Source organism: Oryctolagus cuniculus, chromosome 4 (genome assembly GCF_964237555.1).
Source record: "Oryctolagus cuniculus chromosome 4, mOryCun1.1, whole genome shotgun sequence".
NCBI lineage: Eukaryota > Metazoa > Chordata > Mammalia > Lagomorpha > Leporidae > Oryctolagus > Oryctolagus cuniculus.
The window spans coordinates 170,101,943-170,119,084 of NC_091435.1; the positions used below are offsets into that span (position 1 = coordinate 170,101,943).

The following is a 17,142-nucleotide window of genomic DNA, read 5'->3' on the forward strand; positions in this document are numbered from 1 at the left end:
TCACTGTAACTCTGCCTTTTAAATAAAAGGAAAAAAAAAAACCCCACAAACCAATAATTTAATTTTCATGGATAAAAACAGGTTAATATTATAAAGACACTGATTCTTTCCAAAAAGATACTCGATGTAATTCTAATTAAAAAAAAAAAAAACTAACTTTTTGTTACATAAGTAATTGGGATAATAAATATATTTAATTGTATAAATACATTTATTTAGGATAATAAAGACCCAATAATAGCCAATGCAATCTAAAGAATACGATAGGTGTATCTGACATTGCAGTATCAAGATCTACGTATGTGAGGTGGGGGCTGTAGCACCACGGATTAAGCTGCTGCTTCGGACAACTGCATGCCATATGAGAGCTCCCGCTTCCGGTCCTGCCCACTCTGCTGCTCATCTAGCTCCCTGCTAGGGCACCTGGGAAGCTGCAGAGCTGGGTCAAGTACTAGAGTTCCTGCCACACACTTGGGAGAGCAGGATGAAGCGCCTGGCTCCTGGCTTTGGCCTGCCCTAGTCCCAGCCTCTTGCAGACTGAACTGTCAGATGGAAGAGCAGCCTCGCCTCCCTCACCAACTCCCCCCACTCTCACCTGCAAACCACCCTGTCATTCTACCTTTCAAATACATAAATCTATTTTTTACAGACAAAATTCTTTTGAAAAAGTTTATTAACATTTTATGAAGTATCTGTTTTGAAGATTAAATTTTGAAAGCTATGTAAACCAATCAGACACAAGTAAAGTTTTGTGATGAACATCTCAAATAAATCACTTTAATACCATTTTCTCGTGGGATGACAACGGTATTATTATAATATTTTCTTACTTTTATTAAAATTAGCTCTTTTCAGATTAGTACTAGCAAGTGCTGATTTTTAGTACAGGCTGTATATCTCTTATCTGAAATACGTGGGACCAGAAGTATTTTGAATTCTAGGTTTTTCTGGATTTTCTAGTAGTTGCACAAACAGGGATGGGAACCAAGCCTAAATATGAACTTCACGTAGGTTTTATCAAGCTTCATGTACACAGCCTGAAGGCAGCAGGACACAGGATGTGTAACACCGTCACGATGCCCTTCCTGAGACACTGTGCTGGCACTGACAAGAATTCAGATTTCGCAGTGCTCAGTTCAGACTGGGGATACTCAAACTGAACTGTGCTAAGGCAAGAGAGAAACATTAATACTTTCTATTTATTTTTAAATTTCCTATGAACTGCTTTCTAGTACAAAACTGTTTGGTATTAAGTGTTTTTATCTCAAATTCTAAAAGTAACCGTGGCCCTCAGCTGAACTGTGCGCTCCTGGGCTTTTCTATCTTGGGGACATTCACACAGCAAACGTCACTTCAGTCACCGAGCTCCTCCTCATCACTGAAGCATGTGCTTTTCTTCATCCTCGGCCGTCTCGAGTCATCGGATGTGGAGGGACCCCTGGACTGGGTCTCCATGTCCTTGTTCGTCTTCAGCTGGGCTTGCGGGAAGGCTATGGCCTGGTGAGGCTGTCCCGAGCAGGGTCCTCCCCTTCGTCTTCACTTTCTTCTGCTTCCTCTGGTTCAGGAACTTTTTTCTCTTTCTTCTTTGGAGGTTCATGTGCTCCAAGCATATTTTTAGGTCAGGCATAACTTAAGTGTCCACGTTCCCCACGTTCACAGCACTTGGATTTCTGAAAGTAGTTTCGTCTTCGGATGAATTCAGCCACTCTTCCACTGTAGACAGCAATGCTTGCTTTTTCACTCTACAAATACTGTTTGTTGTTTATCACCCTGGTGCAGTTTTGTGCAGTCTTTATCCAAAAACAAAATAAATGCAACCTCTTTACTCTTCCTGGTATCTTTATTTTTCATATAGTAACCTTTACAACTTTGCCATACTTGGAAAATATTCCATATAGGTCACTGTTCGTCAGGGAAAAGGGTAAGCTGGACACATACACAGTGCCTTTGCTTGGGGCCAATCCACCACTCACTGGTTCAGATGAAGTGGTGGCACGGGAGCCCCAGGCCCAGCCAGCTCACCCCAGACTCCTGCTGCACCTGTGCCGCAAACCTGGGCATCACAGGTTGTAAATAAATCTTTTTTTAAAATTACATATGGAATTACGAACAACTTTCCTTAATCCCCATATGGACATCTTTCCACTAAGCTAAAAGTCTTCTCAGTAGTAGAATATTATAAACCCTTAAAGGAAATGAGAGCAATGTTCCACTTTGCTCTTCACCACTTCCTTAGGAATCGAAATGCCTCTGCTCAGATCCTTTAAAATATAACACATTTTTCCCTAAAAGAATGCATAATATACTTTCTAACAAGCAGAAAAACAAACTCCATAAAACAAATCTGGGCTAAGACTAATCTTAAATTTTAGGGTGTTTTTAAATAATGAAACTGAATTTTTTAAGAATTTAATGAAAATCTACCTAACTCTAAGAAGTCTCAGAACTGAAGGATTATTTCCCCCACTCCTTTTCTTTCTCTCTCTCTCTCTCTCTCATTCCCTCTCTTGGTCTCTTCACTGCTGAATCACAAGTGGTAGAACTCATTTCAGTAATCTGATATCAATAAATTTATATAGAAGTTGTGTCACCTTGACTACAGAGTTTCAATTCAATAGAATATATAATTTTCCAGATAGTTTAGATCAAAAATGTTGTCAACAGAAACCACATCAGCAGACAGTAAGTAAGTAAATACATGCGGCGGTAATGAGTATGCTCAATTTGAGAATCACAATCAACAACTTTCCTTGATGGAGCTGGCGTTGTGATGTAGCAGGTAAAGCTGCTGCCTGCAGCATCCCATAGGGACGCTGGTTCAAGTCCCTGCTGCTCCACTTCTGATCCAGCTCCCTGCTATGATGAGCAGAGGATGGCTTAAGCGCTTGGGCCCCTGACATCCACATAAGAGACCTAGATGAAGCTCCTGGCTCCTGGCTTCAACCTGTCCACCCCGCCAGTGCCGCCATTTAGGAAACAAACCAGCAGATGTCTCTTCTTCCCTCTCTCTCTAACTCTACCTTTCAAATAAAATACATAATAAACTTTAAAAGAAAAGGTTAAAAAAAAAATTTCCTTGCAAAGTCAGAAAGCCAGACAATAAGAGTTTTCTGACCCCAGGAAGAATAAAAACTCACAATTATGAAATGTTTCTCCACCACAAGGAGAACAGAAAAAAACCACATATTTTTAAACATAACAATCATATTTCCTATAACGTTCTTCCCTCTTAGGAAATAATGTAGGCGTAGACATTTTTTCCACAAAACTAAACTATCTAAGAAACTTGGTAAAAGAATAGTACAAAGTAACTGGCAAGTGAGCATGCATACACAGATTAAATGAGTAAAATCTTACAAATTTGAAAAACCTGAAGAAACAGGTTATTTATATATAAACAATAAAACAATTCCCCTCAGAAAATAAGAGAAACACGCAGTGTGAAGATGCTCATGTCCCCTATCTGAGAACCTGGCTCTGGCTCCTGACTCCAGCTCCCTGCTAATGCAGACCCTGAAGGGCAGGAGCGTTGGCTCAAGTACCTGTGCCTACCACCATAGCAGAGGCCAGGACTGAGTTTCCAGCTCCTGGCTTCAGCCTGGACCTACCCCAGCTGTTGTAGCACTGGGGAATGAACCAATGAATGGGAGGTCTCCATCAGTGTCTCTGCTTTCTCTCAAATAATTTTTTGAGATAAGGGATACAGTGACATAAAACTATACATAGTGATTAGCTGTAGAAAGAATGCAGGGGACATGAAAAGGAAATGAAAGTATAACCCAATACCTCCATTTCTAGACATACAAAGGTACTTCAAAGTTTATGGAAAATGTAATTAGGAAAAAATTATGCGGGGCTGGTGCTGTGGTGTAGCGGGTAAAGCTGCCACCTGTAGTGTCAGCATCCCACATGGGCACCGGTTCAAGTTCCGACTGCTCCTCTTCTGATCCAGCTCTCTGCTATTGCCTGGGAAAGCAGTAGAAGATGGCCCAAATCCTTGGGCCCCTGTACCCGTGTGGGAGACCCTGAAGAAGCTCCTGGCTCCTGGCTCCTGGCTTCAGATCAGCGCAGCTCTGGCCACTGCAGCCAATTGGGGAGTGAACCATCGGATGGAAGACCTCTCTCTGTCACTCTCTGTCTCTCCCTCTCTTTCTGTGTAACTCTGACTTTTGAATAAATAAATAAATCTTAAAAAAAAAAAAAAGAAAAAATTATGCATGGATTTCAAAAAAGCTTTTACACCAAAATAAGCATCTTTTATTTATTTATTTTTTATTTGAAAGGCAGAGAGAGAGAGAGAGAGAGAGTCAGAGAGAGATAGAGCGAGCACGACATCTTCCATCTGCAGGTTCATTCCCCTAATGTCAAGCAATGGCAAGGCAGAAGCCCAGAACTCCATCTAGGTCTTCCTTGTGAGTGGTAGGGACTCAAGTTCTTTGGCCATCATCTGCTACGTGCAAGATGAGTACCAGCAGGAAGCTGGATTAGAAGCAGAGAAGCCAGAACTTGAACCAGGCATTCCAATTTGGGCTTAGGTGTCCCAAGACTTAAGCTGGTGATCCAAACACCTGCCTCAAATTTTACCTTTTAATTATGTTTTCCATTAACTTGTTGAAGCATCCTTGTGCACCCAAGAATACTGGTTGTCACTAGGGGTGGGGAAGAAGGGTATACAACATTACTATCCGGAGATTTACAGCCCAGAAGTACATGGCGATACCCTGCAGCCAAACATTCAAGTAGATGACAACCTGGTATGAAGTTTTAAGAGCCTAAAATTTAATTCCTTTGGTGGTGGTGGCATGGTTTTAATACAAGAGTTTTCCAGAAATACAATCATCAGGCAAATTACAAATGTGTTCATTCACTGACCCAACAAATATTGAGAGCTTGCTGTGGGTATAAATGCTGACAGGTGAGTAGGTACAGTAATGGGAGTCCTAAGAAATTTTAATTCTAGGGCCAGCTCTGTGGCGTAGTAGACTAAGCCTCTGTCTGTGATGCTGGCACCCAATATGGGTACTGGTTTGAGTCCTGGCTGCTCCTCTTCCCATCTAGCTCTCTGTTTTGGCCTGGGAAAGCAGCTGAAGACGGCCCAAGTCCTTGGGCCCCAGCACCCATGTGGGAGACCCGGAAAAACCTCCTGGCTTTGGATTGGCCCAGCCTCAGCCGTTGTGGCCACTGGGAGAGTGAACCAGCGGTTTTCTGTCTCTCCCTCTCTGTCTGTAACTCTACCTCTCAAATAAATAAATACATCTTTTTTTTTTTTTTTTTTGACAGGCAGAGTTAGACAGTGAGAGAGACAGACAGAGAGAAAGGTCTTCCTTCCGTTGGTTCATCCCCCAAGTGGCCACCACAGCTGGCACGTTGCGGCCAGCGCCCTGTGCCGTTCTGAAGCCAGGAGCCAGGTGCCTCTCCTGGTCTCCCACGCGGGTGCAGGGCCCAAGCACTTGGGCCACCCTTCACTGCCTTCCCGGGCCACAGCAGAGAGCTGGACTGGAAGAGGAGCAAACGGGACAGAATCCGGTGCCCCAATCGGGACTAGAACCCGGGGTGCCGGCGCCGCAGATGGAAGATTAGCCCAGTGAGCCGCGGCGCTGGCCTGAATACATGTTAAATGAGAAATTTTAATTCTCAGAATTTTTTCAGTGAAGTGGGAAGCCCTCAGCTCACAGTGATGAAGATGAGAGATACCGGTCAGTCTGAGAGGAGAGAAAAGGTGAAATAGTTGTCTCAGAGAAAGAGAAAATGAACCAAGAAAACACAGCACGAGTGCTAGGCAGCATGAAGAACACCTTCAAGCTCAAGATTTAAAATGAAGCCGTAAAAGAGGTCTTTTTTTTTTTTTTCTCCATTCACCCTTGGTTGCACTGGTGCAGGTATGGGCTAGGCAGAGTTGAACTACCAGTGTTGCATTTTACCAAATAAAGACCATAAAGCAAGAGGAATTAAGAATGAATGCAAAGGGGCAGGAGGTTGCAGAGTGTTAGATGCCTCTTGGGATGTCTGAATCCCACATCGGAGTGCCTGGCTCACAGGTCCTGCTCCTCTTCGCACCCAGCTTCCTGCTAACCTGCACCTCGGGAGGCAGCAGGTGATGGCTCAAGCACACGCATCCCTGCCACCCAGTGGGAGTCCCATAAGAAGTCCCAGGCTCCTGGCTTCAGCCTGGCCTACCACGGGCTGTCGCTGGGCATCTGGGGAGTCAATCAGCAGACAGCAGATCTCCGTCTCTCTCTGTCATTGTGCCTTTTAAGTAAACAGAATCAGCAAAATTTTAAAGAATGACTGTAAGCTGTGATTAATGTTATCTGCTCAGTCAAGAAAGAGTGGGAAGCTGAAAGCTTAATGAAGTGAATATCATGTAGGGTACTCAAACTCATTAATTGGATATCAAAGAGGTAAGATTCAGAATTTAGAGTTCCAGAATACCACAATCACCAACAGTAAAGTTACTGTGACGTCTGAACTGCCAACAACTGCACAACCGATTAGTGGTCTTAACTGACAGCAACAGCATTTATAGCAGAATGTCCTAGTAGTGATGTGATGTGACTATCATTACATTTCTTGGGCAGTCAGGCTGACAGATTTATAAATGGAAATATATTTCATCTCACAGTAAATTATGTATAAGTTTCCTTTATGGTATAGCTGGGACACTACAGGGATTTTTAAAAATTATGTGTATTGGGCATTTTCCAGAAATTTTATTTCAAGATTGTGAAGAGGGCGCTGAATCTGAAAGGAATGAGAATCATGACCTGGACAAACTCTCATGCATATGTACAGAGGTGACAATATAAAAGGGCATGTCAATGGCAGAAAACGGAAAACAATCTGGGTATTCATGCGATATGGCAAAAAAAAAAAAAAGGAACAGGCAAGATCCATATATAAATACATGCACACATTAATATATTACTGTTATGCTGTAACTATTAATATACCATCCATATTAACTTTTGTGGCAAACTAAAAAATGGTACACTTTAAGAAACAGGTAGCTTAGGGGCACGCGCTGTGGCGTAGCAGGTTAAAGCCCTGGCCTGAAGCGCCAGCATCCCATATGGAAGCCGGTTCTAGTCCCGGCTGCTCCTCTTCTGATCCAGCTCTCTGCTGTGGCCTGGGAAAGCAGCTTAGAGGAAATATAGCTGAGGTAATAGTGACGTTGGAAAGTATCCTTAGAACATCAAAGGGGCTGTGATGTTAGATTGAAGAAAAGACATGAAATCCTAGTAAATGACTTAGTCCAGCACTACTACATAGTTATAAATACTAATTATTGCTTTTTCCATGTTTAGAGTCAACCATTATGCTTGTAGATGCAACATAAATGTCAATAATCCTCAAAATATACTAAAGTGAAAGCTGAGCTACAAATAATAGCGTACTGAAGAAGCTCATAAAAGTAGATGAAAGGAATCTGAATATGCTAATCTCTGTCGGCTCAGGCACTACAATGACTGACCAAGCCTCTGACTTAAAGCAAGATACTCTGTCTTCTTTTCTACAACAGGAGGAAAATACGGACTTCCTAAGACAGCGTAAAGATTACATGAGATAATGCAAACAAAGCACTTGAGACAGTGCCTGATCACGCACCAAAGCCTCTTCAAACGGTGGGGATCATACTTAACAGCATTTTATGAAGGAAATGTTCTTTTCATAGTATCACTTAAAACTAGAGGACTACTAAAATCGCAGAACCATCCTTAGCAAAAACCAAATACCAGAGCACATATATTACAAGCCTATTTCCATATTTTGCTTAATTTTTTTAAATGTATTTATTTATTTTTGAACAGCCCTTGTCTTGATTGTTGAGGAATAATGTTTTTTATTTTTGTTTTGTGTTTTTTCTTAATACTATTTGTTGAACTTTCTACTTAGTGTAGTGTTAATCTTATGAGTATAAAGTTAACTGAAAACAGATTTTTGCAAAAAAATGAGAATGGGAGTGAGAGAGGGAGGAGGAAGGAGGATGAGAGTATGGGTGGGAAGGAAGTAAGGTGGGAAGAATCACTATGTTCCTAAATTTGTATATATGAAATGCAATGAAGTTTATATGCCTTAAATAAAATTTTAAAAATAATTATAAAAAAAGAAAATTCAAAAACAAAACAAAAAATATATTCATTTGAGAGGTAAAGCAACGGCGCAATGGGTTAACATCCTGGCCTGAAGCACCAGCATCCCATATGGGCACTGGTTCTAGTCCTGGCTGCTCCTCTTCCGATCCAGCTCTCTGCTATGGCCTGGGGAAGCAGAAGATGGTCCAAATCCTTGGGTCCCTGCACCCATGTGGGAGACCCAGAAGAAGCTCCTGGCTCCTGACTTCAGATCGGCGCAGCTCCAGCCGTTGTGGTCAATTGGGGAGTGAACCAGCAGATGGAAGACCTCTCTCTCTTTCAAATAAATAATCTTAAAAAAACAAACAAACAAACAAAAAAATCCAGCAACGGAGAGAGACAGAGACAGAGACGTAGATACAGTTGCCATTTGTTGATCCACTCCACTAAATGTGAACGCCAGCGCTGGCCAGGACAACCATAGGAGCTAGGAATTCAATCTGGGTCTGCCACCTGGGTGGCAGGAACTCACTCACTTGGGCCATCACCAAGTGGCCCCCAAGGTATGCATTCTCAGGAAGCTGGAGTCAGTCAGACACTGAATGTAGGCACTCCAATATGAGACACAGGTTATCTGAAAGCCATCTTTAACTGCGATATTAAATACCTGCCCCATTCCCATATTTTTAATCTCAAATTATGATTTCTCCACTGAAATGAGGACTCAAAGTATGCATTTAACATCTCAGTTTGGATGTTAATCTTAACACAGTCAAAACCACACTTTTAACTTCCTTCACCTAATTTGTTTTTCTCTTAGTCTTTCCCATTCCAGTAAACAGCACTATTCTATTGCTCAGCCAAGGCAATTTATTCCTGAATGCTCTATTCTCTCAACCCTCAATCCAATCCAACAGGTGACTTCTGGTGGCCCAATCACTCCCCCTGCAAAAAACCCTCCACCATAGTTACAATGAAATCCAAAAAGGTTGTTTCCACTGCCTCCTCGATTTCACTTTCCTTTTTAAATGCCTTATTTATTTAAATTTACTTGAAAGGCAGAGTGAGAGCGCAACATCTCCCACCTGCGGTCCCCTCCCCAGGTACCCTAACACCTCAGTCATTTAACCTCTAGCCCCGCTGGCCCTCTTTCCGTTCCTCGGCAAAACTAGGGCCTCCAGATCTGCTGTCTGCTCTGCCTGAGTCATTCTCCACTTCTCTCTTTCCTTAGCTTCTGATCCTCAGTCTTTCACGTCACGTTTGTGAGCACCGACACAACACTCAGAAATGTGCTCCAGACCACATGAGCGCATTTCCGTGGGCGAGTGTGGAGGTGATGGGAGCCCGTGGAGGTCCTCTTCTGACTGTAGGATCATCAGAGGGTGCGGTCTCTAGGAGGAACAAGAGCATGCGCTGTAGTGGCAGGTAAGAACCTGGCTCAGACCCTGATGGAGTCTAATGCTCCACGTCCAGTGAAGAAAAATAAACTCGGCACTGAGCGGAAACGGAGCAGAGAGACAAAATGCAAAGTCGGGATGCTCTGGTATCAGAGTGCGCTCCAAGAGATGAGGCTGCGCTCTGGCTGTGAAATGTCCCAAAGCCAAGTCTCTGTGGCCAGTGTGGAAGAAAGTGCACATCAGGGGCCGGCGCTGGGGCACAGCGGGTTAAAGCCCCAGCCTGCAGGGCCAGCATCCCACATGGGCGCTGGTTCGATCCCAGCTGCTCCACTTCGATCCAGCTCTCTGCTGTGGCCTGGGAGAGCAGTGGAAGATGGCCCAAGTCCTTGGGCCCCTGCACCCATGTGGGAGGCCCAGGGGAAGTCCTGGCTCCTGGTTCCTGATTCCTGGGATTGGCCCAGCTCCGGCCGTTGTGGCCGTCTGGGAGAGTGAACCAGCAGATGGAAGCTGTCTCTCCGCCTCTTCCTCTCCCTAACTCAGCTTTTCTAATAAATAAACAAATCTTTAAAAAAAAAAAAAAAGGCACATCAGCCTTCACTTGAGCGGAACACCGCCTCTAGCACAACATGCAATCAACCCCGATGACGTAGACCCCCTTCTTAAACAGCAAGCAAACGCAGCTGGCTTCTCCCAAAAGAAGAAAAGTCTCCCAAACCGTGACGATACATCAAATGTTAACCTCCCCCAAACATCTGAAAAATACTGAAGAGAGTCCGTAAGGGAGTGGTGAGTTCTCAAACGGCTTCTTATCTTTCTAGAAGCCTACACCTTTCCAAAATTCACTTCACACATGCAGCACTCCGCAGTTTGCCTTTCTCCTCTACATGGGGGAAAAAAAAAAGGTTTTCGGAGCACTGCCTACTTGCCGAGTTACAAAGCGCTATTACTGAGGAAAAATTATTTCATCCACGGGCGGTTCCGGCCAGCATGTTAAAGCAACAGTGCCACTAGCAGTCTGGAAAGAAAAGTGAGCGCTCACAACTTGCCGACACGCTGCTCGCAGAGCAGCCGGCCCTACAGCCTGCGGGGCACAGCCTCTGCAACCCAAACACACACTGCTGCTGGCAGCAGTGTAGACGCGGCATCAGCCACGCCTGCCGGCGCGCACGCTTTCAAACCGACTCGGTCCTCCCCGCAGCAAGACAAAAGGATGCAGCACTTTCGGCGGCTTCCCGTAGTCAATAAACAAACAAACAAAGCCAAATTTAATAATAATAATAAAAAAAAAAAAGCCACGGGGTCAGCGCCCTGTCACCCGCCGCCAGGGTGAACGCAGCCCCCCGGGAAGTTTGGGACGAAGACTGCCAACTTTCCAGTTCTATAAAAATGAGAGACGGGGTGGGGGACAACAAAAGCAGGAACTAGCTTAGAACAGGATTTAAGTACAAGTAAGAAGTAAGAAGTGAGTCTGACATCTCTGCGGAGTCCCGGCCGTGGACCGCCGCACAGGCGCGGAGCAACGTCCGGGTCCCGGGCGGCGCCCCCGTCCTCCTCCGGGCCGCAGCCCCCAGCCCCCTCCCGTCCTCCTCCGGGCCGCAGCCCCCAGCCCCCGCAGCCCCCAGCCCCCGAGCCCCCAGCCCAGCAGCCCCCAGCCCAGCAGCCCCCCCAGCCCCCGCAGCCCCCAGCCCCGCAGCCCCCAGCCCCGCAGCCCCGAGCCCCCCCAGCCCCCGCAGCCCCCAGCCCCGCAGCCCCCAGCCCCCGCGGGATTAAAGGGCCGGCCGGAGGGCGTGCCGGGGCCGCCGCGCCGCCGCCTACCTGGTAGTTGCTCGAGCCCACCCAGCCGGTGAGCGCGTCGACCGTCTTGGCCAGGCGGCTCTGGTCGTCCTCCAGGTCCGGGACGGCGCCGGGGGTGCTGAGGTGCAGCAGCAGCTCCTGGCCGACCTGCAGCCGGCCGCCCACGTCCTTCTGCAGCACCTGGGCGCTGAAGTACTCCATGCCGCGGGGCTCCATGGCCGCGGCCGCCGGGCAGCCCGGCCGCCGGCGCGGGGTGCGGGCGGGGAGCCGGCGGGACTGCGCTCCGCCCGCCCGAGGGCCGGCTCGCGGGGCGCGGCGGGCGGCGGGAGCGGCGCCAAGGCGCCCGGCCGGGCCCCCAAACTACTCAAACTCGGCGCCCCCCGAGCCCCGGCCCGCTTCAGAGGCCGCGGCCGCGGCGACGTCAGCGCGCGCGTGACGTCAGCGCGACGCCGGAGAGCCGCCCGCCGGCCCGGCTCCCCTGTCGCGGCGCGCCGGCCGCTGAGGGTCACGGGACGGCGGGGCGAGCTGGGGCCCCGACCCGGGCGAGCCTTTCGCCGCGGGCGCTGTGGCTCCACGTGGCTTCCGAGTCCTCCTCCGCTGGAAATCAGTACTAGGGAGAGTTTCCGGTACTTGGAATTCCCCCTCTCCACCCCCACTGCCTTAAAAAAAAAAAAAATAAATAAAAAACAGGAGTAATGCACTCGAGTATTCTCCCTCAGCAACGTACGGCGTGCCCCCCCGCTCCAGGCACCGCCACAGTGGCTGGAGTACTTTACAAAGCAGCCGAGGTTTAACTTGCACGGAGGCAAATAGACGAGTTCTAAGTGTGTCCGCCGGGGTAACCACCGCCCCAGGAAGTCCCAGACACTTCCCAGCCAAGCAACGCCTCCTCCCGGGCGACGCCACCTGGATGGTTTACCTGTGGATTATTCATCTATCTTTTTTATTTTTTTGAGTCTGGCTTCCTCCTCTTTTGGCTGATGTGTTAGGAGCCACTGAGTGCCGTGGTGCGCCTGGAGTCCCCTCTTTTTCATTGCTGAATACTACCCCGGTGCACCTATCAAGTGCCGTGATTCGTCCACCCGTTCACCTGTTGACATTTGGGGTGGCTCCAGAGTTTCAGTGATTGTAAATAAAGCTGCCAGGAAGCTTTGTGGACATGCTTTGACACACGTTTTTATTTATCTTGATTCGATTACCAAGAACTAGAATTGCTAGGTCTCTGGGGGAACTGCCAAGGGTGGCCGGATGGTGCTAAATTCCCACCAGCTGGGCTTGGGAGTGCAACTGCTGTATATCTTTCACAACGTTCGGTATAGGCGGGGTTAATAGTCCCGACCATTCTGGCCGGGTAAAGTGGTCTGTAACACATTCTAAAGGCACCTGTGTGCCAGTGAGACCCAGCAACAATTACAAGACTATTTGTGTAGCGTCTGTCTCCTCTGGCACTCAAAAGCTCCAGAAACTTTTCTGTTTTCTCTAGGATGGTGCCTGGCAACTGATGGCGTCCGATCAATCTAAACTGAATGAGTGAAGGAGTCAATGAAAATAATGATAAGATTCCCACATTCAAAGAAGCTTGACCGTTTTCTGTGCTGTGAAGGGTTTTTCCCCAATATTTCTGTGTTTCACATTGAGTTGTAAAGATTCTTGCATCTTTGGATTTAATTTCCCTGAGCATGTTCCTCCATCAAGCAAACCATGCGTCATGGTTCGCGTGTCACACGGGCCAAAGGGGTTCCCAGGGAGCTGGTAAAACATGATTCCTGGAGGAGATTAGCATTTGAGTGTGTGGGCGAGGAAAGCCAAGGGCCCTCTCCAAAGCGCGTGGGCAAAATTCTGTCCTGAGTTGGTCCTCCTCTCGACACACACAGTGTGAAGGAAGGAGAATCAGAGCCCCTTGCTTGAGCTGCAGTGGCCATTCGCTCCTCGCTGGGCCGTGGGTGCTCCTGGGTGTCAAACACCTGGCCCCAGACCAGGACTGGCTGACAGCACGTTGCACCACCAGCTCTCCCAGGTCTCCAGCTCACGGACAGCAGATTGTAAGGACCGCTGGGCAAGTCCAGTGATCGATCTATTTCTATTTTGACTGTCAACCCACCAAAAAAAAAAACACCTCAGATTCTCCAAAGAATAATGATATTTACTTGGAAATGGTCGAGCAGTGTAATGAGAATACCCATATCATAGTAGACAATAGGCATATCCAAAGAGGGTGAGGCGAGGGGAAGTTTTTAAAGGCAAAACTGAGGAGGTTTCCATCAGATATTTGAAACAATAATCTGCACAGTGGTTAACAACCAGGTGACGTCAGTCTGAGGCCGGCATTCAGTTGCTGGGCAAATGTCCTTGTAGAAGGCTGGGGGGCGGCCTCCGTGCAAGCCTGTGGTTCTGGCAGTCTCTGTGATCATCACGACCAGGTGTTACGCGTGAGCATCCTTCCTTCCCAACATCTGGCTTGGTTTAATTTTTGTTAAAATTGTACTATCGAAGAAGGGTCTGTTTCTCTGGTGAGCCCTGACCAGCACACTGTGGTAAGAATGCCTTGAGTGTCTAAAAGTTCTATTCTTTTTCTTTCTTTGGTTTTTGATTTTTTTTAAATAAATTTTTTTAAGATTTATTTATTTATTTGAAAGTCATAGTTACACAGAGAGAGGAAGAGACACACACACACACACACAGAGAGAGAGAGAGAGAAACAAATCTTCCATCTGCTGGGTCACTCCCCCAATGGCCTCAACAGCCAGGGCTGGAGCCGGGCTGAAGCAGGGAGCCAGGAGCTTCTTCCAGGTCTCCCACGTGGGTGCAGGGGCCCAAGGACTTGGGCCATCTTCTGCTGCTTTCCCAGGCCATAGCAGAGAGCTGGACAGGAAGTGCAGCAGCCAGGACTGGTACCTGTATGGAATGCTGGCGCTGCAGGTGGAGGCTTTACCCACTACACCGCAGCATTCTTAAAGCGTTGCTGCAGATGCAAAAAAAATGATCTTGTCCACAAGAAGTTTGCACTCTTAATTGCTGTTGACCAGGTGCGCTATGTGGTACAGAAAGAGATAAAATGTGAGATTCTGAATTCTAGGTTCTGCTCTCCTGTCCTCCCCATAAGCTGTCCCAAGGAGCAGTGATGGCCGCTCTGCACCCTTAGTTGTGTGCATTTGCCTGCCTGAATTTAGGTAACTTACGGATCATGAGATGGTCTTTGTAAGTTATAGCGAATCTCCCAACTTACAATACATTGGCATGTGAGTAACCCTGGATGCACCTATAAAATTTTTGGTAAACACTAGTTGCTATCACCTATGTAACTTGTCTGTGTTTCATTAATTAACAATTATCTTCTGAGCGCCTGTAATGTGTTAGACTGTGTGCCACGTTCTGTAGATGCAAAGCCCAGCTGTACCTGGTCTTTGACCGTGAGCTCAAATAGTGATAAGAATATCAGGCAGGCGCCACGGCTCAATAGGCTAATCCTCTGCCTTGTGGTGCTGGCATACCGGGTTCTAGTCCCAGTCGGGCGCCAGATTCTGTCCCGGTTGCCCCTCTTCCAGGCCAGCTCTCTGCTGTGGCCCAGGAATGCAGTGGAGGATGGCCCAAGTGCTTGGGCCCTGCACCCCATGGGAGACCAGGAGAAGCACCTGGCTCCTGGCTTCAGATCAGCGCGGTGCGCCGGCTGCAGCGCGCTGGCCGCGGTGGCCATTGGAGGGTGAACCAACGGCAAAAGGAAGACCTTTCTCTCTGTCTCTCTCTCTCTCACTGTCCACTCTGCCTGTCAAAAAAAAAAAAAAGAAGAAGAAGAAGAAGATCAGCACACAGCACATAGGGGGCCAGCGCTGTGGCGTAGCGGGTAAAGCTGCCACCTGCAGTGCCGGCATCCCACATGGGTGCCAATTCGAGTCCCGACTCCAGCTCTCTGCTATGGCCTGGGAAATCAGTAGTAGATGGTCCAAGTGCTTGGTCCCTGCCACCCACATGGGAGACCCAGATGAAGTTCCAGGCTCCTGGCTTCAGCCAAGCCCCAACCATTGCAGCCATCTGGGGAGTGAACCAATCCAGGGAAGAGCTCTCTCTCTCTCTCTCAAATAAATAAATATTAAACTAATAATAATTTTAAAAGATTTATTTATTTATTTGAGAGTCAGAGTTACACAGAGAGAGAAGGAGGGACAGAGAGAGAGAAAGAGGTCTTCCATCCGCTGGTTCACTCCCTAATTGGCTGCAATGGCCAGAGCTGTGCCAATCCGAAGCCTGGAGGCAGGAGCTTCTTTCTGGTCTCCCGCGTGGGTGCGGGGGCCCAAGCACTTGAGGCATCCTCCACTGCTTTCCCAGGCCATAGCAGAGAGCTGGATCAGAAGTGGAGCAGCCAGGTCTCCAACTGGCCCCCATATGGGATGCCAGCACTGCAGGCGGTGGCTTTACCTGCTGCACCACAAGGCCGGCCCCAATAATAATTTTTAAAAAACAGAATATCAGCACTTCTGAGGTGCTATAATGGCTAAGATGAGAATTTTAAAATTATAGACAAGCATTTTCTTATCTAGAGGGCACTGAGTATGGAGGCAGGAGGCTTGTAGACTAGGGAAGGCTTTCTGGAGGAAGTTATATTTAAATTGAGTTTTGAGGATAAGTAGGAATTAACTAAAGAAGTGGTTTCCTGAGGTCTGGCAGGTCTACCTACAAGATATAGTCATGACTATTTGATTCAGCATTTTCGATTATCATTACATGCCTACTACAAAATCTACATCCTTTTATCACTGTTGTCTGTCTGAGGGTAAGCATTGTTACAGCGCAAAGTTCCCAGCTTTCTGGTTCCTGGCACTGTTAGTCTCTTAGTCATTTTGTTCACAGCACCTTAAATAACCAAGAGTGCAGCATTTAGGCACAAGGAGGGGCACAGGAACTGTGAGACAGTTTATTCCCTTGAGCTCATTTTTCCCGAGCGTTCCCCAAGCCTCTGCACAATATTACACTCATGGTGGGGCTGGACCACCACCAACACGGACCAAAGGTAAGGTTGTAAGAGACCAATTTGAGTCAGATTTTTTTTTTAATTTTTTAATTTATTTGCAAGACAGAGACAGAGCCTCCATCCACTGGTTCACTCCTGCAAATGCTCGCAACAGTTGAGGCCGCACAGAAGCCAAATTTAGGAACCAGGAGCACAACGCAGGTCTACCATGTTGGGTGCAGGAACCCACCTGAGCCCTCACTGCTGCCTCCCAGGGTCTGCACTGCAAGAAAACCGGAGGCAGGAGCAGGGGCAGCAGGTCGAACCCAGGCTCTGAGGTGGCACACGGCTTCCTGACCACCAGGCCCGATCTTCAACGTGCGAGGCGTGAAGATGCCTGTTGGAGCAGGAAGGGCCCGCATGCTCCCCCTTTTCCACGCCCTTGACACTGCCCTAACCCCAGCTGTACAAACTCGAGCAAACCGCTTTGCAGGGAGACAGTTTCTTTAGGGAACTCTACCTTCCTGCTGTCTCTACGTCCCAGAAGTTAAATAAGACTGTCCTTTGAGCAGCTCCCACTGAAGGCTATTTGTTGACACCTCAAACGTACTCTCCTGTGTCCACTGTCACCTGCACCAGAAAAAATACCTAAAAAATGACACCTACCGAATAATTTCCAAACAACTTAATGAGTATTCATGTCCTAAAAACTTAGCAGCCCTATGAAAAAATAATATATATATAAATTGAAAAAAAGAATTTTTTTTTTCATTCTTAAACAGCCACAATTAGAAGTGGGATGTACTGGTTGGTCTCTGACCAATTTTGCAAACCTTGAGAAATGAATGCCACCATTGTTATCCTGTTGCAGGCTGAGTAGGCTGAGTTTCAGATGCTACTTGCTTTTTTTTTTTTTTTTTTTTTTTTTTGACAG

General features: G+C 47.2%; 1 protein-coding gene and 1 pseudogene across 38 annotated transcripts in view; both read right to left on the reverse strand.

The window, feature by feature from the left end:
* Window positions 1-11,600, reverse strand: part of CLASP2 (cytoplasmic linker associated protein 2) — a 209,664-nt gene extending 198,064 nt beyond the window's left edge. For 8 of the 38 annotated variants that reach the window (XM_051818571.2, XM_051818562.2, XM_051818568.2 and 5 more), the window contains exon 1: window positions 11,285-11,594. In XM_051818571.2, the coding sequence (XP_051674531.1) occupies window positions 11,285-11,479 (195 nt within the window). In that variant the 5' untranslated portion in view covers window positions 11,480-11,594. Of the gene's footprint in view, window positions 1-11,284 lie in introns of all 38 variants that reach the window. The other 30 variants (XM_051818556.2, XM_070072929.1, XM_051818561.2 and 27 more) reach the window with 9 other exon arrangements.
* On the reverse strand, window positions 1,243-2,138 carry LOC103350392 (zinc finger CCHC-type and RNA-binding motif-containing protein 1 pseudogene; annotated as a pseudogene).
* Window positions 11,601-17,142: the final 5,542 nt, after the last annotated feature.